Source organism: Lagenorhynchus albirostris, chromosome 12 (genome assembly GCF_949774975.1).
Source record: "Lagenorhynchus albirostris chromosome 12, mLagAlb1.1, whole genome shotgun sequence".
NCBI classification, from domain to species: domain Eukaryota; kingdom Metazoa; phylum Chordata; class Mammalia; order Artiodactyla; family Delphinidae; genus Lagenorhynchus; species Lagenorhynchus albirostris.
Genome location: NC_083106.1, coordinates 2373324 through 2398445, shown reverse-complemented (window position 1 = coordinate 2398445; position 25122 = coordinate 2373324). Strand labels below are relative to the sequence as shown.

General features: G+C 50.9%; 1 protein-coding gene across 1 annotated transcript; it reads right to left on the bottom strand.

Annotated features, from left to right (window-relative positions):
* Window positions 1–2445: 2445 nt before the first annotated feature.
* Window positions 2446–24857, bottom strand: RNASET2 (ribonuclease T2). The gene is made up of 9 exons (XM_060167583.1): window positions 24759–24857; window positions 21739–21799; window positions 18506–18561; window positions 17147–17204; window positions 13690–13763; window positions 9560–9673; window positions 5904–5946; window positions 4451–4522; window positions 2446–3607 (listed from the first exon to the last, which is right to left on the bottom strand). The coding sequence occupies exons 1-9, from the start codon at window positions 24833–24835 to the stop codon at window positions 3407–3409; spliced, it is 756 nt and encodes a 251-aa protein (XP_060023566.1). The 5' UTR covers window positions 24836–24857; the 3' UTR covers window positions 2446–3406.
* Between the last annotated feature and the right edge of the window lie 265 nt (window positions 24858–25122).

Sequence of the window (25122 nt, the reverse complement as noted above, 5' to 3'; positions counted from 1 at the left end):
CGTGGCTATGTTTGGTCTCAGTTCTGTCAGTTATATCACGTTGCAATTACCGTGTGCATTATGTTTCATTTACTGTTTCCCTGTGTGGTGTGCCCTTTGTTCATTTATTCTGGTGCTTAGGAAGGTTTGTGTTTTCACTCTAGTGATAATCTTTATATTAAGGCTCTTTACAGTGTAATTGTGTTACCGAGTCCAAGCTCGCTCTGCCCGCCCGCTGCACAACAGGCCAACGAATCGGAGATGAGGTGTTGAAGCAAGGACCTTATTCGGGAGGCCTGCAGACCAAGAAGATGGCAGAATAAGTCTCAAAATAACCATCTTATCGGGGTTTGGATGCCAGTTTCTTTTATAGCACAGAGAAGGGGAGGAGATGGGGAAGTAAAGTATAAAGGTGATAAGTTTTGCAAATATCCCGTGGAATGGCCAGCCCTGGGGAGAGAATGTGTTAATTTCTTCTTTATTGCAGCCATCCCCAGGTGGACAGGGTCCGGATGTTTCCCTGAACAAAGGCACTTTGATTTAACCTTCAGGCAGAGAGTCAGGGTTCCCTGAGGCAGGCCATTATGTGTAGACAGTATCCTTTTAGTGAACAAAAGCGGCTGAAAGCAAAGGTTCAAGTAAAAGAAACAGATCAAACATGGAGTCAGATTTGGTCCTTCCCTGTTACAGTTGGTGTTCTCGAAGAAGAAAATTAAAACATTACAGAACTAACATTTAAAACTATAACCCTTGAAAACATTCCAGAGATAAAAGACATGAACCTACATATTTGAAAGGACCCACTGGGTACCAGGAGAGATTGAACCAGAATGATCGCTGAGACACATCCCAGCCAACCGGCCCCATGGAACCCACCTTCACAGCCCTTCTCAACCATCCCGCCCCCCTTCACCTTCTGCCCCCGGGGTTGGGCTGTTTGCTGCCTCCTTTGCCTCCAGAAGTTCATGCGTATAGAGCTCACCTGAGGACCCACCTGGCTGTAGCTAAGCTACTCCCATCTTGAACGTACACATTGTGAGAACAGACACATCTCAGGTGCTGCTGTCTCATCTTAGTCCTCATGCATTATGACAAAGGCAAAAGTGACAAAGAATAACCCTAAACTTGTCTAAGAAACCCCTTCAGCCCTGACCAAGTCAAGCCACTCAATTGCAGGGGTTTCACCTGTGTTGCTTCTTCAAAGATTTCCTTCTTCATTTTCTTATGAGGCTAATAGGTCAGTGGAGAAACTAGACAAGGCACTGAGCAAGGTCTGCTCGAAAGGGTACAAAGGTGCACAGCCCGATGGGTCCTACTTGCTTGCAGGTGTTGTGGGTGAATGTGTCCCCAAAAGATATGTCTGCATTCGAATCCCCTGTGAATGTGGACTTATTTGGAAATAGGGTCTCTGCAGATATAGTCAAGTTAGAATGAGTTTGTTAGGGTGGACCTTAGTCCATACGACTGTGTCCTTCTAAGAGAAAGAGGAGGGAGATTTAGATGCAGAGACAGACAGACAGACAGACACACACACACACACATAGAGAAGCCATGTGAAAACACAGATGGATTGGAACAATGTGTCTATAAACCGAGGGTTGCCAGAAGCCACAAGAGATGGAGAAGGATCCTCCCCTGAGGCCTTCAGTGCGAGGCTGACACTTGGTCCCAGATGTCTGGTTTCCAGAAATGTGAGAGAAGCCATTTCTGTTGTTTCAAGATGCCCCGTTTGTGGCAATTTGCTATGGCAGCCCTAGGAAGACACAAAAAGCCTTGGAGACTCACCGGAATGGAAATAAAATTAGGATTTCCTCTGATGAGAAATTCACTGTTTAAAAAAAACCTTTATGCTATTAGAATCAATCCCACTTGCTTGTTAGCTAATAATAATCATACAACATGAAGAAGCAGGCTTTATTCCTAAGTGTCACCTTTCATAGTGATTCAATTTAATAGGTTAATTTTTTAAAAAATTATTGTTTATTTATTTTTGGCTGCATTGGGTCTTCGTTGCTGCGCACGAGCTTTCTCTAGTTGCAGCGAGCAGCGGCTACTCTTTGTTGCGGTGCGCGGGCTTCTCATTGTGGTGGCTTCTCTTGTTGCGGAGCAACAGGCTCAGCGGCCGTGGCTCACGGGCCCAGCCGCTCGGCGGCATGTGGGATCCTCCCGGACCGGGACACGAACCCGTGTCCCCTGCATCGGCAGACGGGCTCTCTCTCAACCACTGCGCTACCAGGGAAGCCCCCAAGGTTATTTTTTAAAGATAGGATTATTTTGAAAATATGGTTGTTCTTAGGATTAAGTAACATTTTTAAGTGCTTAACATAACGCCTGGCACATAGTAAGTTCTAATTTGTTAAGTAAAAGAAACAGGGCAATGTCAACCTGATTAAGACAGTATTGGGCGTCACAGTTTAGCCCACACAGCTAAAAGCATTTTAAAAAAGGACAGAGACTGGGGAGAAATAATGTTAAAAGGTAGTTTTAATAAAGCACAGGAAGTCCACTTCACAGACCACTTTAGGTATCCTCACTTTACAGGTGAAATGCCATTCAGCAGGTAAGGACCATGCATGCAGCAGCCCACCTCAGCCTGGGACTCGCATCATCTCCGAGACAAGCCCTGTCACCGGCATCACTACCCAAGGATGCAGCCCGCCCCTGGGGCCACGTCAGCCCCAGCGCTCTAAGGCCTGATGCTGCCTTCCGACAGAAGGAAAGGAAAGCAGATACAGACTGACCTACAGCATTTCTGGTCTGCAGGGAGGAGTGCCCACTGACTCGGGGTGCTGGCTGGCACTCGGTCATGCACCCAGATTTCCTCTGGCGAGAAGAGAGAAGCCTGCAGCACCCCGCCTCCCCCCCCCACAGAGCATCTCACCCTCAGAGGACACGCCCATGCCCACCCATGCCAGGTCACCGAGGGAGACGCTGGTGGGTGACCACGGAACAGGAGCCGGCAGCCCTGAGGTCGGAAGTGGAGACGCCCTCCTGTGCACCCCCTGCGAGGCGGCCCGGGCTCCTGCTCGAGGGATGGTCCCAACGGCCCCCCAGGAGTATTCAGAGCGAGAAGGCAGCTCTCTGAGAGGGACACTGAATCAGTACCATCTGCCCGGATTCGTCCTCCAAGGCTGTCACAGAGACTGATAAAGGAGAGAAAAAGAAAACCATAAGCTTTACTGCGGTCACAAAGCAGCCAAGAGGCGGGGAACTTTCCTCCCTTTCAACGTACCCAAAGTTCACCCCATCTTTACGTGTACCATGAAAATCAACTCCCAGACACGGAGTGCAAAGCAGAACAAACAGAACAGGCTTAGGTGAAGAGGTTGTAAACAGGAGATTTCACTTCGGAGTTGCTTTTTAAAAAGCAGTGGTTTGTCAATTCCTCTTGCTTTTCAAAATAAAGACTATTTACAAAATGTGGGCATCAGTGATTGGTCTTGTTGAGTGCGGGGTAAAAGAGGACGCCGTCCCTGCAGATCTCCAGCCCCAGGCTCGCCGCCGGCCTCGGCGGCCTCGCTTCCGGCCCTCGGGGCGCCGGCTCCCCGGGTTCCATGCAGTTTTGCAGCTGCAGGTCCTTGGAGAAGCACACTTCAATCTGCGCAAGGAGCTGCACCTCCTCGTCGCCCTGCAATGAGGAACAAAAGACGTCTTAGAATTCAGGTTGGATCATCATGACGGTTCTATGATCAGCGAGTTTTAGAACTTGAAGAAAAACAAAAGCGGTGGCTCTGGACCCAGGATCCATGTTCCAGGAGCAGGCCTAGCTCCAGCAGTGAAGTGGGGCTGGGGCCCAAGGCAGCACCTGGGGTCACCATCCAGCCACTCCCCTGCGCCAGGCCGGCGGCGTGAGGGAAGGGACCCCACTTTCATCTTAGAAATTTACACATCAGTAACGGTGCGTGCAGACACAGCCAGACGCACCGCATCTGCATCACTGTCCCAGGAGAAGACACAGCTTTTTGTTGATAAGTAGGTAAACAGCACCCTATCACTAAACGAAGTTAAGACTTTATTAGCTGACAAAAGAAAGTACAATCCATCTATGAGTTGGACAGGTAACTACAACTGAAACGTCTAAGACTAACAATGCGAACACTGAGAAATGTTTACCTGCAAAATATACCCACGCTGCCTCGCCCCTACTGCACCACCCCTCCAGGACGGGAGCCTTGTTAGGGGGAAGCTGCCAGGAAACGAGCCCCATCCTAGCACGGTGTCAACAGTTTATTATTTCAAAGTGTGCGCGCACACACACACACACACACACACACACGCGCGCACGTGCACCCATGCACACACACACACGCGCGCACGCGTGCGCCCATGCACACACAGCACAGCCCGTTTGCACACCCACACATACACCACTCTGTCCCGGGAACTTCACGGTGAGGACAAAGCTCTCAGAAAAGCTGAACTCGTCTTCTTGATGGGGACAGAAAGGATGACAGAACAGCACACGTCTGACCTGTTTTGGAAGACACTGGACTTTGGGCACGACTCCGTACACACTGACAAGGGCATCTTTAATATCTGAAATCTGAAATTAGATAAAGTGCATTAGAAATGAAACTTCAACAGAGAAAATGAACAGTTCCGTTTTACTCAGAACGAGTGACACTGGTTTCTACTCTCACGAACGCAAACAACCGACAACAGCGTCATCCCGAGCTCCCCTGGCTCACAGATAGAACTGGAAGATGCTGGTGAATAAACTGCCCCACCCCCCCATCCCCGAAGGAGACGAGGCTGCCCCCCTGGGCTCCCCACTCCAGACCGGAATCCACACAAGCCGCTCTACAAGGGTCTCCGTTCTCCTTGCTGTCCTGATCCAGGGCCTAGAGGCCGCGTGCTTTTAAAAGCACCAACTCTCCTGCTAGGAGATCAGAGGTCAGGACCCTGCCTGTGCCGTGCATCACGCTACTTCAGACACCAAACCTGATGTCTCCAGTACAGAGGAGCTCAGAAAACATGTGCTGTCACTGTTGCTTTTGCTAGAATCGAAATCAGTTCTCTGAATGTCAAGTTCTGAGCAAGGATGTAAAAAATTCCCTTTATGTACTTAAACGGGAGTCCAGATGAAACCAAGGGGCCGGCAAGCACACGGCCTCACGGCCTCCTGGCAGGATGGACAAAGGGCAGCTGACACTCCTGAAGGGCACCGTTCCCTCTGGTCCCTACTCTCCAGGGAGGGACGAAAACAGCAGATACAAAGAGCAAGACTCAAGTGCAGACTTAGCTCCACCGACTGTCACGAGACCAGAACGATGGTTCAGCATCCAGCCATGGCACCGAACTCAGAATTGCGAAAATCAGTGACTGTCAGGCTTTTATATATCTTGTATCGGGCTTTTTTACAGCCACACCTTCAGGCTTTCTTATATCTGCAAAGGGCCACAGAGCAGAGGCTGCGCGCCTGTGGTCTGGCGGCCACCGATGCCAGGGGTGGCCCGGCTGAGCACAAACGCAGCTGTGCTCACAGAGGGTCACCCTGGGTGGAAACAATGACCTTCTGTAGAGGCCACCAGCCAACAGGCTCTGCCATGCTTAAACTTCTAGTTTTCTCACGCAACAAAGCATAGTTATATCATAAAAACAAATTTTCACTTTCTTCCTTAAACTATTATAAAACGGTGGTTTCCAACTACATATTCTACCGAACCCAGAACACACTTCTCACCATGAAATCATCAATCTGCTTCAAAATCATCGGTTTAAGTAGCCTTTAGTTTACACTCAAAACACAGAGGAAAACAAGATTTAAATAAAACCTATTTAGAAACATAATAGTCAGGTCAGAGGGTCTGGTTTGGGTCGCTTTAAAACCTGAGTGTAGCTCACAGGCTGATGGGACACTTGAACGTGGCCAGGTGTCCCCAGTTAGCAGATACACATTTGATTAAGCTGAAAGCAAGACTTACCTGGTAGTAAGTAGATGGTGTTATCCCCAATTTTTGGAGCGTGCTAAAATTTAAAGTAAAAAAAAAATAACTATAATGAAGGTCCATTTTCCTTTCTTGTTCTTACCATATTTCACAGTAAAAATGAAGACACTTAAAGGAAAGTGTGTACTTTCTATTACCTGGGGCAACAAATCTGTTGACAAGGGCAGCACATAAATGGTGCTCAGGCCGCCTGGACCTCCCCTGACCCTGGGCGCACGCGTGTCTGATCTGGGCCCCCCTTCCAGCACCGGAACCTCTCGGCAGCGGTCCGGATGGCTGCGACCAACTGGAGCTGCTATCACATAACCACGCATCTGCCACGCCCGTCCTAAACGATACTTAGCAATTGATTTGGGATTCTAGCCTTATCCTAACAATCTTGCATTTGGTCAGATCTTTAAAACAGGTTCAATCCCCCCTACAGCCTGGAATCACTTCCTAAAGCACGTGGTTTTAACCAGCTCTAGTGAATGCTAATCATAGTATGATATGGTTAACTTACTAAATGATAAGAGTACGGTGTAAAAATATTCTCAGGTTAAGTAATTCCAAAAATGCTCTGTATCCCCCATCACGGCTCTGGATCATCCCAGCTGTGACCACGTGGAGAAGATGCAGGGACCCCAGGCACTGACATCATCAGACAGGGGTCTGCCTGAGGGAAACAGGACTCCAGCCGGGCCCTGCCTCCGTCAGTCATGGTTTCTGGCAAAAGCATTAACGAGACAGTTTCTCTAGAGACTGCACAGCGGTGACCTATGGATTTTTGCTGTGTGGTCCTAGAACAAGCGGGAAGAGGTCCTTGAAGACACACACCCACTGCCCGTCCTTGTGCTGTCACTGTAGGATAAATGCCAGATTTCAAACACTTTATGCTCCCCAAATGCAAAACTTCTCAATGATTTTTAAGTATTTATTACCAGTTGCAGTGATATTTGGGATATATTGGGTTAAACGAAATACACTATAAAACCAATGTTTCTTTTTGCTCTTTTTAATCGGGCTACTAGAAAATTTAAAACCACGTATGTGGCTTGAGTTCTATTTCTTTGGGGTAACACTGCTCTAGAACCCTCCTGGGTTAAGGCATCCAGGAAATACAGCAAAGAGAGAGAGAAATACTGGGGGAAACCTGGCATCTAGACCAGGATAGAGTACACTTCTTCCTACCGAGTTGATTAGTTTGGCGTTAATCCCCTGGTCCATATCTGTGGGTAATCTGAGCGCTTCGGTTCAAGATAGTTCACATTTTTCCAGGTTTGCTACCTCTATATTATAAATTGAATTTAAAACTGCTACTTTATGATAATGTGACAGGCTTACGTTTGAGAAAAATACAATCTGTAGTAATGGTTTATAATTAGAGAAAAATAGAAGGGATGTTTAAGTTTTGACTCAATTTTAATTTTATGAGTACTAAGAGTTTAGGTTTCCCTTGGAGAAACTGGGAAAGAATAGGATTTCTCTGTGGTTGTTCTATATAGTTTTTTTTTTTTTTTTTTTTTTGTGGAACGCAGGCCTCTCACTGTTGTGGCCTCTCCCGCTGCGGAGCACAGGCTCCGGACGCGCAGGCTCAGCGGCCATGGCTCACGGGCCCAGCCGCTCCGCGGCATGTGGGATCTTCCCAGACCGGGGCACGAACCCGCGTCCCCTGCATCGGCAGGCGGACTCTCAACCACTGCGCCACCAGGGAAGCCCTCTACATAGTTTTTAACAGACATTGTATTCCCAGGAGTGCCTTTCACTCCGTGGGCCCCTGTGAATACACTCCAGTGATTCCAGAATTCAGCAGCTTTGCACCCGTGTGTATAAAGGTAAAGCCACCGGCATTCAAAAAGCGTTAAGCAGGAGGTCCTTAATAAACAGCTGCTGGATGAAGGGACGAATTATTCAGACATTTGACTTTAGAACTGTCAGCATGTCGGTTTATTCCCCTTTTCCTGTTTGATTCAATAAAACCTGGGCTGCAAAAAGGAATGAAACTAGGTCATTTGTAGAGACATGGATAGACCTAGAGAGTGTCATACAGAGTGAAGTAAGTCAGAAAGAGAAAAACAAATGTTGTGTAATAACGCATATATATGTGGAATCTAGAAAAATGATACAGGTGATCTTAGCTGCAAAGCAGAAATAGAGACAGAGACGTAGAGAACAAATGTATGGACACCAAGGGGAAAGGGGTGGGGTGGGAGGAAGTGGGAGACTGGGATTGACACATATACACTACTGATACTCTGTATAGAATAGAAACTGATGGAAACACGCTGTATAGCACAGGGAACTCACCCGATGCACTGTGGTAACCTAAATGGGAGGGAAGTCCCAAAGGGAGGGGATACCTGTATGTGTAGGGCTGATTCATTTTGTCGTGCAGTGGGACTCACGCTGCTCATGAATTGGGACCGTGAGGTCCGTAGTGGGAAACAGAGGGCACCTTCCTTCCCTCGGGGGCTGGTGGGTGGGAAGCACCCGTGGCTCTCGTGCGCTGGGTGCTGCCCGACACGCCCTGGGCTGCCTCTCCCCGGGACCTCTGCAGTGGGGAAATGTGTTCACAGGGCCTGTTCTTCTGCTTCCAGCACGAAGCCCGTGCAGGACACCCAGGACGTGTAAGAGGCTGCCATTTCTATCACATCCTTAGCGCGGGCACTCGGCCCTGCAGATCCAGAGCTGGAGGCGACCTCGGGCTCCGCGGGCGGCCCCCAGCACCTCACAGCAGCGAGCAGACCCAAGAAGGGAGGAGCTACACGACTGCACGACTGGCCCCCATCAGGAACTGGGGCGCTGAGCGCCTGACTTCGGGGGTGCCTTGTGGTTCCCCGTCTCCCCAAGGGCGCTCCCCTCCCGCCTCGGCCTGAGATCCTTCCCATCCAGATCCCAGCCGTCACTCCGCTCTGATCGCAGTGAGCGGGGCGGGGTGTGGGACGGGGACACGTCCCGTGGAGCCCCCAACGCTGGGACGTCGGGGCAGGTGCAAGGAACCGATGGGGGTGTCCTCGTCTCAAGGAGACGCAAAGGTTCTCCACAGGACTCGGGCACGCTCTGCCGGCCCAAGTGAGCTGTGTCACCTCCCCGCCACGGCTTTTACACTAGTTCCCCGTTTGTTCTGAGCACCGAGATGAAGGAGAGGAAGAAACGCTGCCTATATGGCGGGCCGGCCTGCCCCAGCTCCCCGGGTCGAGCCTGGCTCTCAGCAGGGCCCTCGCTGGGTTTCCGAGTCCCCAGAGCTCACCCGGGGCCTGATCGTCGCTAGAGGTTCAAGGACCTCACCCCGAACCCCCTCCTGCTTGTCGCGGGGCACCAGAGCAAAGACCTAAGGATTCCGGGCGTGCGGGTCTTGATAATGCAACACGCTTCTATCAGGATCCACAGCTAAGAGGCGTGCCCCCGTCGGTCTTGCCCGCTTCAGGTTCAAGCACGTCTGATGAGCCCCCCGAGGCTCTCAGGCTGCTCTGAGTGGTCGGGGCCTGCAGGCATCTGGAAAGGCTCAGGGGAGGAGTGGCTGTTTCTCAGGGCCGACCCCACTGGACGCTTCCCCGGGTCCCCGGCAGCGGAGGCAGGGACGCTGCTCCGGGATTGGGGTGACTTGGGAGAGTGGGGCGAGGAAGGCGAGGCTACAGGACCAAGTCACCCACCTGTTCAGGGCAAGCTCCTTAGACAGATCCAGGCTTTTGCCGAAGTATTTCTTCTGGGAATTGAGGGCTTCCAGCTGGGCGGCACAGGTCCCGTGCTTCTCCCACTCATGCTTCCTGGAAGGATGTTTTTAAAAAAATCTCTGGTTAAAAAGTAATGAAACTACCTCCCAGTAAACCGTCTGCACGGGCTCCTCGGGCAGGGCATTCCCGGGCAGGCACGCTGCTGCTTTCACAAAGCGGGAGGGGTAAAGTTCCTCACCTCAACACGGGCAGCTGCTCAAAGCCCCCCACCCCCGCTCGGGACCGAGACCCCTGAACCCAGCACAAGCGCCACGAGCACTCATCACTGCTCTCCAGGCGTTCCTCTGCTCAGCTGCTCCAGTTCGCTTCGACAATTAACAACAAACCCAAGCTGAGAAAAAAGAGAACACCATGGTTCAGGCACCCACAGAATCACACGGCACTGGGCGTCCTCCCGGAAAGCCACGGCTTGCCAGCCAGGGGATTTCACAGGAGCGGCTGAACAGCCACCGGCACAGAAAAGGCAGCTTCACTGATCACCAGCACTGCCTGGGGCCAGTTCCGCACTTGCTTACGGCGCAGACGTCCGTCTACACAGACACCTGTTCTGAAGCAACAGGCCAGCCCAGTGTCTGCAAACAAGCAGCTGCCTGTATTCAAGAAAAACACTGCTATTGATCGTAACTCCTCACATCTTATCAACGATTAAAGTGCTACAAAATGTCTTCCCATTCTTCATTTGATTCTCACAACTCTGCAGAGTGAAAACATTATTGCTGGTTTAGAAATGGGGAAACCGAGGCTCAGAGGGGCTGGCTAGGAACCTGGCTTACCTGCCACCCGGCCAGGTAGCCCCTGACCTGCACCCGACCCCAGGCTCAGGGCCCTTCCCACTGCCTTGCGCTGCCATCCAATCAATTGCTGAACGTAATTTATACCCACTTTAGAATGATTGACAAATTTGTCAGTTCAGATGTTAACCATGGTTAGCATGGAGAAACAAAACGGCCATCAGCTTTATCAGTGATTAATTCATGAAGAGTTCACAAAAAAAGTTCATGCAAGCATTCAAAAGGCACCCACATGCAGTCTCCCAGAAATACAATCTAAATGTGCGCTAATTCTTTGATAACATCACCCAGAGTGCCAATTCTAAGTGACTGCAATGGCTGTAAGTTACAAGTCTCTCAGACCTAAGAAAGCCATGAGGAAAAATAGAAGTAGATAAGTAATTAACTTTCTTCATCTGGAATAGCTTCCAGGGTGATGTATTTGATAACTTTCTAAATTCTATGAAGTAGAAAAAGGAGACTCTTTCCAGCTAACTGAACATGTAACTGAATTATGGGTGCCTCACTTTCTGTAGGACAGGGGCAGCAATTCTAGAACGCCCTGCAGGGGCTGTTGGAGAAGTGAGGGGTTGAAGCCCACAGAGCACGTCACACACGCCCAAACATTCCTAGCCTGCAATAACAGTCAAGATGTCCACTGCTGTTATTCTTGGAGCAAGTTGTTTTTAAATTTTATTTATTTATTTTTGGCTGCGTTGGGTCTTCGCTGCTGTGCGTGGGCTTCTCATTGCAGTGGCTTCTCTTGCTGTGGAGCACGGGCTCTAGGCACACGGGCTTCAGTAGTTGTGGCTCACGGGCTCAGCAGTTGTGGCTCGTGGGCTCTAGAGCACAGGCTCAGTAGTTGTGGCACATGGGCTTAGTTGCTCCGCGGCATGTGGGATCTTCCCAGACCAGGGATAGAACGTGTGTCCCCTGCATTGGCAGGTGGATTCTTAACCACTGCACCACCAGGGAAGTCCTTAGAGCAAGTTTTTTTTAATTAATTAATTTTAGTTTATTTATTTTTGGCTGTGTTGGGTCTTTGTTGCTGCACATGGGCTTTCTCTAGTTGTGGCGAGCGGGGGCTACTCTTTGCTGTGGTGCGCAGGCTTCTCACTGCGGTGGCTTCTCTTGTTGCAGAGCACGGGCTCTAGGCACACGGGCTCAGTAGTTGTGGCCCACAGGCTCAGTAGTTGTGGCTCGTGGGCTCTAGAGTGGAGGCTCAGTAGTTGTGGCTCACGGGCTTAGGTGCTCCACGGCATGTGGGATCTTCCCGGACCACGGCTCGAACCCGTGTCCCCTGCATTAGCAGGCAGATTCTTAACCACTGCGCCACCAGGGAAGTCTCCCTGGAGCAAGTTTAACTCAACAGACATTAGAGATAAGAGGATGCTAAAGTCCTGATATTACTATCGTTCAAAACATCGAATCACACATCTTTTGGAATCGGACACTCTCCATTTAACACGAAATTGTCTGTCACCAATCAGACGCGACTATGGTGTGGCCCTCTCACCCCCAGCAGGCACTTGAGTGATGTCACGTCACCCTCCACCACGGCCTGGCCTGGCCTGTCTCAGGGATGAGAGGCAACGATTCCTGCTGAGGCCCAGGAACACCATCCACAGTGAGGCTGCATCGCCAACCAGGAATGACCAAACTCTCGCTCTTTTTCTTACAAGAATCAAAAAACCAACAAAAATCCTCCTTTGCAGAGGGCCGCGCACATAGTATTTTTCAGGATGGCTGACGGTGTTAATAGATTTAATCTTAGGGAATTACCTTGAGCACCAAGAGATACCAAGACCCTCTCCTTCGCATATACGAGTCTTAATTGAGATTGAAGAGAGCAGTTTTCGGACGTGAGCCTGCCCCTTAAGGACAGGAGAGGCCGGGGTGCCTCCATGGACGCTTTATCACCTGCACGCCAAGGCGACCTGGGCCACAGCTACCCAAGTGCAATAACCAGGGAGCCGGTAATGGCAGGGCCACGGGGACCGAGTCCACATCCAAAGGCATAAATATTCACCCGAGTGCAATATTACCTCTTCCATTTAGAACAACAGTTTTTAAGTGTGTAATTTATCCTGAAAAGGTAAATCATTTTGCCTTTATTAGAACACAAAGTTGAATGTGTATTCTGCCCACACCATTGGACCAAATCTTGAAGGACTCAGCTCACGGGAGGCCATCTTTGTGTACGTTTAGTGATGGATTTTTAAGTCACTTGACAAAAATCTGATTGACTCTATCACGGAACATCCTAACAACTGGAACTATTCTCTTTTGCTCGCTTAGTCAGCAAAGACTCTGCTCTGAAGTATACTGTGAAGTGCTATCTGAAATTTTTTCTATTGTTTTTCACATTCAACTCATCAAGGCCATAATCTACTTTGAAACTGCTTTCTAGAACACAGGCCGCACAGAGCCAGCACTGGAGACCTGGACCACTCGTCTCCCGAACTTTCAGGGGGGCTTCTCTCTTCCCGTGCAGGGGGCACGGCAGCCTCCAGACCCAGACCCGCGCATCCTAAAACACCTCTCCCTGCCACGCACCCTCGAGTGAACTCAAACCGAACACCAGTGAACCAGGGGGCTAGACGTCACTGTCACTCCATTTTGTTTCAAAAAGCTTTTCTCCAAATTTAACTCTTCCTGAAGAGTCTACACAAAAATATTTCAAAGTTAAATTAATCACTTGGGACAAAATCTGACTCATTGTCATGTGAGTTATAAATTGCCGCCCTGCAGTGAGGGAGAAAATGAAGAATTATCTTGGTTAACACAATGTAAATAAAAGGAATGTCAACCTTATCTTCTCCAAAAGCAACCACTGGGAAGACCTCACCTTCTCTCTGCCCTGAGTCACAAGAGAGAAGTCATTGTCTTGTGAGGACGTCTTTTTTCTTATCAATTTCAGGACAACAGCACCATTTCTCTGAGGAACACTCTCTCCGGTCTGATTTGGGGCGATGGCATCTTAGATATGCAAGTATTTGGCTTAATTAAGCCTCAGGAGAGGAAGTTTTTAAAACGAAGTCATGAACGATCTAACAGATTAAAAAGCAAGTTTACAAAGTAAATTCTACCTGCCCTCATTTTTTTATCCGTTGAAGACCAGCTCCACAAATGGCACAGCAGATGCAAGGCCACTCCCGCTTCTGAGCCTTGGGAGACAGGTTCTACGTTACCTGTGCTCCCGTAGTTGCGTCCGGAACAGCCCCGAAGCTCTCACACCCGTGCTTCAGGCTCGTGACGGCCCCCAGAACTCAGACTCACCACAAATGGAGGCTGCGGTTAGGAGACGAATGCAGCAGGTCGGGCCAGTACATCCTCATGTCTGACAAAAGGTCCTGTGCAGAGTGACAGCAATGACAATAAATCGAGGTAGGACCTAACAACTCAAAACCCAGAAGGCAAACCTGAGAAGCTAATACATAAACAGAACTGAGCTCTGCGGATTAGTAACACTCAGGTGAGTCAAGTGATTCTGGGCTTATTTGGCATGAAGTGTTTCTTAAGACATATCTAAACGTGAAATCTGGGTAAGCATGAAAGTGTATTTGAAAATACAAGCTCTGACAGGTGAATGGATAAACAAATTGTGTCCATCCAGATAATGGAATATTATTCAGCACTAAAAAAATCAGCTATCAAGCCATGAAAACACATGGAGGAACCTTAGTACGTATCACTGAGGTAGAGAAGCCAACCTGAAAAGGCTACCTACCGTATGATTCCAACTACATGACGTTCTAGAAAAGGCAAAACAATGGAGACAGTGAAAGTCAGGGGCTGCCAGGGGTTGAGGTTGGGGAGGGATGAACAGGCTGAGCACAGGGGATTTTTAGGGCAGTGAAACTACTGTGTGTGATATCATAATGGTGGATACATGTCATTACACATTTGCCCAAACCCATAAAAACCACACAACACGAAGAGTGAACCTAACGTAAACTATAAACTTTAGTTGGTAATGAAGTATTAACACTGGCTCATCACTTGTAACACGTGTACCTCACTAACGCAGATGTTTGGACTGGGGAACGCTGTACAGGGTAGGGGCATGGGGGGAAGTGTATGGGAACTCTGTCCTCTCCACTTAAATTTTCCATTTTAGGTTTCTAAAACTGCTCTAAAAAAATAGTGTCTACTAATGAAATCAAACACAAAATACAAGTTCTCGCTCTCCCTAGAGAAGAGCTTGTCTGGGCTGGGCAGTCTTAGCCCTACACTGGTCAGTCACCCTAAACTGAACAGCGTTCAAGTTTACTTTCCAATTCCCACACACCCACAAGGCCAGAAAAGGTTCCATTAAAAAAAGGTGTGTAACCAGGCCCAGGACGACCTCACCTTCTCAGTCCTGCCACCACTCCCGCCGTGATGGGTCCTTCCCATCAACCCAGCAGCTATGAACCGATTTCACACACCGCCCCCGACCCCGCACGGCCGGACATCTCCCCGGATGCTGCCCTCCCCGACTGTCTCCATTCCCACCTACCCTCCGCCTGCCCCCACAGCCCTCGGGGGAGCAGGGCGACGATATAATTTATTGCCCAAACTAGGCTGCTTTTGTTTGGGACAGATGCTAGATTGGACACTCTGCTACAAAGCAAGTAAAGCGGCACTGTTCTGAACAAAGGGCTGCTGCCGGTCACCTCCTGGCCTGGGCCCACAAGCCCTCCATCCAAAGGGCCCCCCGCCTTCCCTTCAGGAACCCTGGCTACACTCCTTCGCGAAGCTCCCCTCTGGCTGCTTCTCTGCGTGGCCCTCGTCCCTCCGGGGCTACTGGAGGCTGGTCCCTGCCAGCTCCACGCTACCCCATCCGCACTCACGCGTACGCCTTACTGACTGCGCTGATGCCGAAGTTCATCCCCAGCTCAGCCTCTCTCCTGACACACTGACCCTACCTGGATGCTTCCAGGGCACTTCAAACTCAATGTGTCCACAGCTGACCCTCAATCCCATGCGCCAAGGCGCGGTCCCCTGGGCCGGGGAAGGAGGCTGACACCCCCCTAGTTAGACAAGCCCCCACCCGGAGTCGGTCCTGCCTGTGCTTCCTCCCCCTCCATCCCCCAGCCTCCGTCTATTCCAGGCTCCTGGCCTCTGGCAGGGACCCTGCAGAGCCTCCTCACTTAACAGGCAGGCAGCCGGGGCAACCACAGAAAAGCCACACTGGCTTCCTTCACTCTCCAGCTTGAATGCTTCCAACGACTTCCCTCTGGGTCTTCACGCAGACAAACGACCCTTTACCAGTACACAGGCTCTGTAGGACCTGGCCCTCAACACTGCCCCGGCCCACGGCTCACCCCCCAGCCACACTGGCTTCCCCCCAGTTTCTCAAAAGCTCCGTCCTACCCCGGGGCCTTTGCACATGCTCCTGCCCCAGCCTTCCTCTCCCATCTCCTGGTTAAGTCGGATTCCAGCCCTCTATCACCTCCTCAGGGGAGCCTGGCCCAGGTCCACCGTCCTAAGCTCTAAGTGCTCTCCCCCCAGGCACTCCGCTTGTCACTCTGTGATGTGTGTGCTGGCTCCCGGCTGCAGGCAAGGTGGCCGGGAACCTCGTCCTGCTCTGCTCCCCGTGTCCCCAGCCCCTGGCCCGGTGCCCGATGCACTGCAGGCGCGCAGAACACCGTTACGAGTAAATTAACCTGGATGCCGCTGCAGGATCACAAGACTCTAACCAGGAACGTCAGCGGGAGTCGAAGTCAGTCCGGGAAGAGAAAAGTAGGTCTGAGGAAAGAGACCTCACCAGGCTTTGGGGCTCCGGCCTCTCAGGCCTCCAGGCTCACAGCACTGAAGGTCCTCATGAGAAGGAAAGAGGAGGAAACAATTCCATTTGGACTAGAACCTGTGATGGGTTTGGAACTCATTACCTTGTCCTCCTGGGGGCCACACAGTCCTGGAAGGGGTCCGTAATTCTACCCCATGTTTTCAGGGAGGCCCCAGTAGCCGCACAGGCCCTGCCCTGTGAATCCAGGTATAGTTACCTCGACAGCTGACTAGTCACATGAGGGGCTGTCAGCACCCTGTGCAGAGGTGAACACACGCGTGTGCACGTGTGCGCGTGTAGGCGTGTGCGCACGTGCGGAAGGAGCGTCTGCTACCAACTCTCCCAGTGCCAGGAGTCCCTCTGTACCACGAGCCTTTGTCCTAGAAAGGTCCACCGCTCCCTCGCTGCTCACGGGGCCCACTGAGAAACCCATCCTGCCCGCAGCCAGCACGGACAGCCTGGGGGCCACGGCGCCTCTGCAAGCCAGGGCCGCGCACACACGCCTGAGCACACGCCGAGCGGCCGGGAGTCCCGGAGCAGGGATGACGGGCCGCGGGCTGGGGCCAGGGTCACCTCACACAGTCACTGCGGCGCTTCGGGCCCAGGGCAGAGGAGGATTTAACTAAATGCAAATCGTATTTAACTTGTGGGACTATTTCAGATATCAGTAAATGCTGGTGAATACATCTTAAAGCATGACTTCGAGGGCACACTTAGAGGAGGAATAGATCTATTGGGAGATTGGGATTGACACGTACATGCTGCTCTATTTAAAATGGGTAACCGTAGCACACGGAACTCTGCTCAATATTATGTAACAACCTAAATGTGAAAAGAATTTGAAAAAGAGTAGACCCATGTGTATGTATAACTGAATCACTTTGCTGTACACCTGAAACTAACACAACATAGTTCATCAACTACACTCCCATATAAAATAGAAAGTAAAAAAAAAGTTAATACCTTGATCTCTTCTGGATTAAAATGCCAGGATCGGTTACATCCTTCACTTTTATCAGGCCTTGAAATTAAAATCGAACAAATAAAGAGAAATTAGTCTTGGTTGGGCTGGTTCCAAACGGCATGAGAAAACACCTGCGTTAAGGTCTGTAGAGAACGAAAGGGAGGTGACTTCTAACTGGGAATTCCTTCTGCCACGTGAGTCATGCTCGGGCACAAGCGATCACTATCGGAGTTTCTTTCAAAGTGGAAAGTCGTTCAAAACATCCAGGCACCATGCAAACCGGCCGACTTCCTAGCAGAGGAAGCACAGTAAACAAGCCGGTAGGGGGCGCCCCGGAGCCGGCCCGGCGCCGGCCCGGCGGGGATTTCTAGCCGGGCTCTGAGTCTGCAAATGTCCCCTCATCAGCCACAGTGTGAGAAGAGCATGAGTTCCCGTCTCCTTAAAGGCGATGAGGATTAACGGGACAACACATGTATCGTGCTCAGAAGTGCCTGGTATGTTTCTTTCAGCACCGAGCACGTGTACCCTCCCGACCTGCGCATGTGACGCTGTCCTCACGTGTCTAATTCTGGACGTGTCAACTCTCAGCCTCCACCTGCAGCTGACATCATGAGGGACCAAACCTGCTTTCTCCAGGGTCGGCAGGCCAGCCCAGCACCCGAGACCAGGCCCAGCTCCCACAGCGCTGGGTGCCGTCCCCCAGCTCAAGGACAGCCGAGGACGTGAGCAAAATCCCAGAAACCCAAAGGTGGGATGAGGCCAGGTCCTCAGGCCCCGGTTTAATTTGCTTTCTGCTGACCCCTGTCCCTAAGGAGCAGCCCAGCACGAGCCAGGATGACCCTCCTCTCGGGGAGAAGGGGGACCAGGCCAATCCCTTTGGGCAAATTAGCACACGTAGTTTAACATCACAAATATACGCACATACAACAAAAAAATAAACTAAACAAAATGCAGGCAAAACCAGAAAAATAAATTTGGGTGTCTGTGAAGTACGTATACTATACATACACATCATATATATATGTAATAGACACACATTTATTTATTTATTGTTATGCATTTACTTATTGGCCCCAAAAGGAAATAAGAAAATTAAGATTTAGTGATCTAAAATGTACCGAGAATCCTCAAATGCATATTTAAACTAGACTGTTACTGTTCTATCAAAACAGAACTCAAGTACGGCAGAAGTAGGGTTATGTTAGAAAGACTAAAGATGTTTTTCAATAAGGATCTGGTCTATTGAGTAAACTCCTAACAGAAATCACAAGTATACACATCAGGATCAGACTCAAGCTAGATCTCCAGGTCAGCCAGCTTCCGAGGCTGCTGAAGTTTTAAACGCATGAAGTACTTGCCATAATCCGTGGATGGTCCAGTAATCTGGGGGGTCTTTGCAGTGGTCCTTAACTTCCTATGGAGAAAAGACAGAGAAGACAACTGTTTTGTTGTTTGTTAAATACACTTAACAACCTTCCTTTCTTCTGACAAATATCACTGAGATCCAATACAGGACTAACACGAAATAAGTTCCGTGGTAATTTACCATAAGCAGTATTCATGAGAATACCACAGGGGGGGGGGCGGCTGGATATTTCATTGGAAATGAGTGAACCAACGATTTGGAAAACAGAATTTAATAGCTACTTTTGTTCTTTTTATGTGCTTGAAAATTAAGTCAATCTGATGGATACACTCATATTTACCCATGAATAATTTTCTTGTCATACAATCAAAAATGAGAACAAGAGGCTGACGGTATCCTGCTAAACTCAAGTTTGTTCAGGCACCAGGCCCAAATACAACAGTGGAATAATAAGTATTGAAAATTTGGAGCCAAGAAAAATGCCAAGGTGAGCATAGGAGCATATCCTTAACATTAAAGATAAACTCTAGAGATAAAAATCTCAGTGTAACACGTTCTAGGGACCTCCAAATTGTTTAGCTAAAATGGGGTTTTTCCAAAACAATAATCACCTCAGCTATCAGGCAGTGGGTCAGAAGCCAGGCCCAGTAGCCCCGCCGTGAATAAGCAAATGAATAGTGCATGCCGGGCCTGGTGAGGAGTGCTGAGACATCCTGCCTACGCGCAAGGCCCTCCTGTTTGAATCACCTTTTGATGTAGCGAGGCTGCTGCCTTTTACGGCCGGTCTGGAAATGAGGGCAGGCCTGGTTTAGGTGCCTGAAATGTCTGATGTGAGGCTACAGAACAAGGGGGCAGAGGGCGGGAGGACAAAGTGCGGGATCAGAGCGAGAGGTCGTGGACTTCATCTCATCCCCAAGGAAACCACACGCAAAGCAGGCGGGCCCTTTCCCACAGTGCGAGGCTGGGGACGGGCAGACAGGCCCCAGCGGGGATCTTCCACCTCAGCTCTACACCCAGCGTCTCAGAGGAGCCTCTACGGGGGGAACTGAGGTCAAGGTGCCGCTTCCTTTCCCGCGTCAGCAAGCATTCGTGAGGGGCCGTGCTGAGCACTGAGGACAGACCTGTCCCTGCACCTGTGACGCGTACATCGCTCACAGGGGCAGGAGCCCAGAGACGGCCCTGTCCCCGGGATGACACTTGACTGGGATAGCAGGACCCTTGTCATGGCCGCCCTGGATCGAAATGAATCCCCTAAGAATGATATTTTGCTAGTAATTGATTTTTTTCATCTCATTTCTGAAGCCTCAAGGCAGGAATGCACTTCCATGCATATTTAGTCAGCACACGGGAACACCCACAAGTTTCGTCCCAGGCCCTGAAGGCAAATCTCCCAGTGTTACCCAGGGTAGGAGCTCCACACAGGTCCTTCCTGAAGGAACCCACGGCTCCCATGCGTCCTCACTACGTAGGAGTGAGAGCCAGATTCCCAACAAAACTGAAAACAGCTTACAGGCAACTCCATTCTGCCCACCGCCAACTGTCCTCCCCACCCTGGAGCAAAGAACCAGCACCAGAGGGAGAAAGACACAGGAAGTTGTAAAGTTTGGGAAACTAAAACCAGAGCAGTCTAATACAGTAAGAGATCCCCTGTTAGAAATGAGTTTCCAGGGGCAGCGTGGTGGCTGCCAGGGGCGGGGCTGGGGAAACGGGGAGAGAGATGCTCCTCAGAGTGTACAAACCTCCAGTTATAAGATGAACAAGCCTGGGGATCTAACGAACAGCATGGTGATCACAGCGAATAATGCTGTTTCACGCACTTGAATGCTACAAAGAGAGCAGACCTCAATGTTCTCACCACAAGAAAGATGTGGCGGCCATGTGATGGGCGGGTGGTAGCTAACGCTAAGGTGGTGAGGCTTTGCCATTTACACATGTCTCCGCCTCCCAGCACTTAAGAAAAGGCCTCAAAATTGAGAATTTTCAAGTCAAAATTTCAGAAACACTGTCAAAAAAATTAGGGCCAGCTGAGCAATATGATGAAACGACTTTAGAGTCGTGGCACCAATACCAGGATCGGCGCGACAACTGCCCCCAAGATGGACGGGGGGTGGGCACGGCCCGCAGGCAGCAGGAGGGGCGCCAGCTGGCTGCTCTCGGGACAGAGCCTCTGCAACACGCTCTACAAGGACAAGGGCACCAGGCGAGGCAGGGCCAGACGGAGGCCACCCTGAAGGAGGGAAGGCGCCATCTGTGCCGAGCGGAGCAAAGGAGGCCGGCAAGGCTCCGGCGGAGACATTTTAACGAGATTTGCGATAGTGGACGGAGGGGACAGGTCAAGGCCTGTCCCCGGAGGGCATGCTGAAGTCCTAATCCCAGGCCCTTCTGAAGGTGACTTTATCTGGAACAGGGTCTCTGCAGGTGTCATCAAGTTAAGAGGAGGTCAGACTGGAAGAGGGTAGGCCCTCAGTGAAATCCCTGGGGTTCCTATAAGAAACAGACACACAGGGGCTTCCCTGGTGGCGCAGTGGTTGAGAATCTGCCTGCCAACGCAGGGGACACAGGTTCTGGCCCTGGTCTGGGAAGATCCCACATGCCACGGAGCTACTAGGCCCGTGAGCCACAACTACTGAGCCTGTGTGTCTGGAGCCCGTGCTCCACAACAAGAGAGGCCGCGATAGTGAGTGGCCCCCGCTTGCCACAACTAGAGAAAGCCCTCGCACAGAAACGAGGAGCCAACACAGCCATAAATAAATTAATTAATTAATTTAAAAAAAAGGAATGGAAAAATAAAAAAAGAAACAGACACACGGATGGAGACCACGGCGCGGAGGCGGGGCAGAGGCTGTGCCTACAAGCCAAGGAGCGCCGGCACCGCCACAAGCCAGGAAGAGACCTGGAGCACTTCTCCCTCGAAACTTCCAGAAGGGGCCTCTGCCGCACCTTGGTTTCAGACTTCTGACCCCCAGAATTGGGAGGATACATTCGTGATGCCTGAGCCAGCCCCCGCCATCTGTGGGCCTGTGTCACCACCCCCAGAACCTTATGCAAGGCCCTCCCCGAGGGATGGTCTCCGGCCAGGAAGGCGTCGCCTCGTGAGGCAGGACAGGCCGGGAGGTTCGGTCAGAAAGAGGCGCTCGGTGAGAAAACCTGCTGGGCAACCTCCTCTTCACCTGGGGGGGGGACGGGGAGTCACTGGTCAGAGGGGCCGGTCAAGGCAGAACTCACCTTGCACACTGTCGCAGGCCAGTGGTGAACCATAATTAGTTTATGCCACTCATGGCTGTCACTGTTAAAAGACAAGGGAGGTATTTTTCAGGAGCTTTTTAAAAAGGTACAGAAAGGTCAATTCATCCATCCACTCACTCCAGCGTTCATTCGGGGAACACGGGGCGCCTGCCACAGGCCCGGCGCTGCGGCTGCGCACGCGGCCCTGACACGGCTGGGGGACCGGGTCCCTACCGTCCCGCAGCGCACCTGCCACCTGCCAGCGAGGGGGACAACGGCTGTGCCGACTGAGGACACGCGGGATGCACGGCGCCGAGGGCCAAGGGCTGTGACTAAGGAGGACGGCAGGCCTGCCAGGTGGGGAGAAGGTGGAGATGCTGGATCAGGCAGCCGAGAGGGCCCCCGCTGAAGGGGAGCAGAGAGCGGCAGTGAGGGAATGAACCAGAAGGCGCCCTTCCCCTCAGGTGTTCACGCGGTGCAGACACAGACCCCTTACCCCTCGGCAGCATTTGTGAGACCCAGAAGCCTGAAAACAGAATGGTTTTCGTAGCTCACATGGCCACAGAACAGCACCTAGGGTGGCACGCGAGGCTGCTGTCACCACCCCACCCACCGGGAAGCTTTACTCGTTCTCTGCAGGATGGGTGACGTCTGATCCTAGGGGCTCCTTCCCACGTCCCCGTGAAACCCACCCGTCCCTCCCTGAGACTCCATGAGGGGTCGTGGAGTAGCATTCACACGGGGACCCTCCCTCCCACCAGGTGTGCAAGGCTTAGCACACACAGAGACAGAGGCAGAAAGGCCGGCTTGTGAAAATACTCGCTGTACAGACGGAAAACAGCAGCAGCAACAGGGGATACAACTCGAGCAGACACGTAATTCAGGATTAATGCATTTTTAGAAGCAAAGACTCAACAGCAAAACAGTATTAAGTTGTTACACATTAGTTTTGTAAATAGTTGAGTACTGCTGAATAAGTAGAGAATTCACGATATTTCGAAACTTTTTTCAGTCTGAACTAATGAGCAAGTGCTCAGTACAAGAGAAAAGAGAACTGCAGCATGAGCATTAGAGCTGGGAGAAGCATTAGAAGAGGGTTTTTTTGTTTTTTTGTTTTTCTGGGTACGAAAACCTTATTTCACATAGGTGGAAACTGAGGCCGGAAGGTCAGGCAGAGGCCGGGAAAACTAGACCAGCAGGATGCAGTTTACAATAAAACTACCAAGACTCACAACGTCTGTCACACAATAACCACCTACGACCCAGAGAGAAACATCCTCCCAAGGCAGCGGAGATGCTGACTGTGCTGTAAAGAGAAAGGCCCACTAAGCAGAGAAAGAGGACCTGGGAAAACACCCGCTGACCCGTGAGGCCCTCAGGGTCTGAATCACCCGCACGTTCTCGCCAATTGTATCTGTGGCATGAATCGCGAGAATCAGCTGGAGGTGACCACATACTACACGTACCACAGCCTAACGTCTTCGCTGACATGTACTGATTACTATCGGGCAGGCATGGTTCTAAGCACATTCTGTACTTTAACTGATGTCTCCTGGCACCAAGGCTAGGAAGCAGGTGCTGTTACTCTCTCGGCTTTAGGATGAACGACCTTGATGGAGAGCTCCAAGGTCCTACAGCTGGATATGAGCCAGCAGTTCATACTCAACCCGTGCACCGCACTACGTCTCCGATGATACACTCTTAACTTGACAGCAAAACTTGACAGCAACAATTAGTTAATTAATGGAGCTCTTTTTCAGAAAATACACTTCCTGGGAAAACTGAAATTTAATGGTACTTTTTAAAGTGATAAAACAGCAACGGCAGTTCACTAAAAAAGAAAAACAATGTACACTCCCACCAACAGTGCAAGAGGGTTCCCTTTTCTCCACACAGCCACTATGGAGAACAGTATGAACTGCCCTTAAAAAACTAAAAGTAGAACTACCATATGATCCAGCAATCCCACTACTGGGCATATACCCTGAGAAAACCATTAATTCAAAAAGACACACACACCCCGATGTTCACTGCAGCATTATTTACAATAGCCAGGACATGGAAGCAACCTAAATGTCCATCAACAAACAAATGGATAAAGAAGATGTGGTACATATATACAATGGAATATTACTCAGCCATAAAAAGGAACGCAGTTGGGTCATTTGTAGAGATGTGGATGGATCTAGAGACTCATACAGAGTGAAGTAAGTCAGAAAGAGAAAAACAAATACTGTATATTAATGCATATATGTGGAATCTAGAAAAATGGTACAGATGAAGCTATTTGCAAAGGAGAAATAGAGACACAGATGCAAAGAACAAACGTATGGACACCAAGGGGGGAAAGAAGAGGGTGGGATGAATTGGGGGACTGGCATTAACATATATACACTACTATGTATAAAACAGATAACTAATGAGAACCTGCTGTATAGCACAGGGAACTCTACTCAATGTTCTGCGCTGACCTAGATGGGTGGGATGGGGGGTGGGGTGGGATGGGGGGTGGGGTGGGATGGGGGGTCCAAGAGGGAGGGAATGTGTGTATACATACAGCTGATTCACTTCTTCGTCGTACAGCAGAAACCAACGCAACGTTGTAAAGCAGCTATACGCCAATTTTTTAAAAAAAGAAAACTGACCTTTTCCCAGGCCTGCGAAGTAAGTATGAAATCCTTCTGTTAACTGAAGCATTACCCAAATAAAACAAGAAAATTAAAATCTGGTTCTCAAATCTCGGTCTCCACTACATTAGTAAAATGAGACTCCTCTCCCAGACAGCCTGTTTACCCCTTACACTGTCAGCTGCAACAGAAAGGATGGAAAGAGGGAACGAGAGGGAGCGGAGGAAGGGCGAGAGAAAGAAACCTGGAAAGAGGAACCACGACCACCTCACCAGGATACCGGACCTTGGACGGAAAGCGTGCGCGCCAGGCCTCCGGGAGACGCTCGGTGGCTCCGGGCACCCGTGTCCCCCTGCAGGCCCTCCCGCCCCCCCGCGCCCCTCCGCAGCTCACCTCCTCCAGAGCCCGCGCGCGCCGCCCAGGCAGCACAGCGCCAGGCACAGGGCGCCCAGGCGGGCCGCGGGCTTCATCGGCCGAACCCGGCGGAGGACCCCGCAGGGGTACCAAGGCGCGGCCTTCCGAGGGCGCGAGCCCTTGTCCAGCGCCAGGCCCTGCGCTTCCCTAAAAAGGGGCAGATTTCCTTAAGCCGACCGTGCACCGGGCCGGCGGCCACCGAACAGCGCGGCCAACCCCAGCCCACGGCCGAGGACGCGGCGGGCCCCCGAGAGTCGCCGGAACCCCGCCCGCCGACCACCGGGAGCCCCAGGGGCCCCGCCACCTCACCGGGACCTCCAGGCGCACAGCAGTCCCAGCCCGC

Coding starts and splice junctions, on each gene's coding strand:
- RNASET2 (XM_060167583.1), bottom strand. CDS start 24,835: ATGAAGCCCGCGGCCCGCCTGGGCGCCCTGTGCCTGGCGCTGTGCTGC. Junction 4,523..5,903: donor CACCATCTACTTACTACCAG/GTAAGTCTTGCT, acceptor ATCTAATTTCAG/ATTTCAGATATTAAAGATGC. Junction 3,608..4,450: donor TCCAGTGTCTTCCAAAACAG/GTCAGACGTGTG, acceptor TCCTCATTGCAG/GGCGACGAGGAGGTGCAGCT.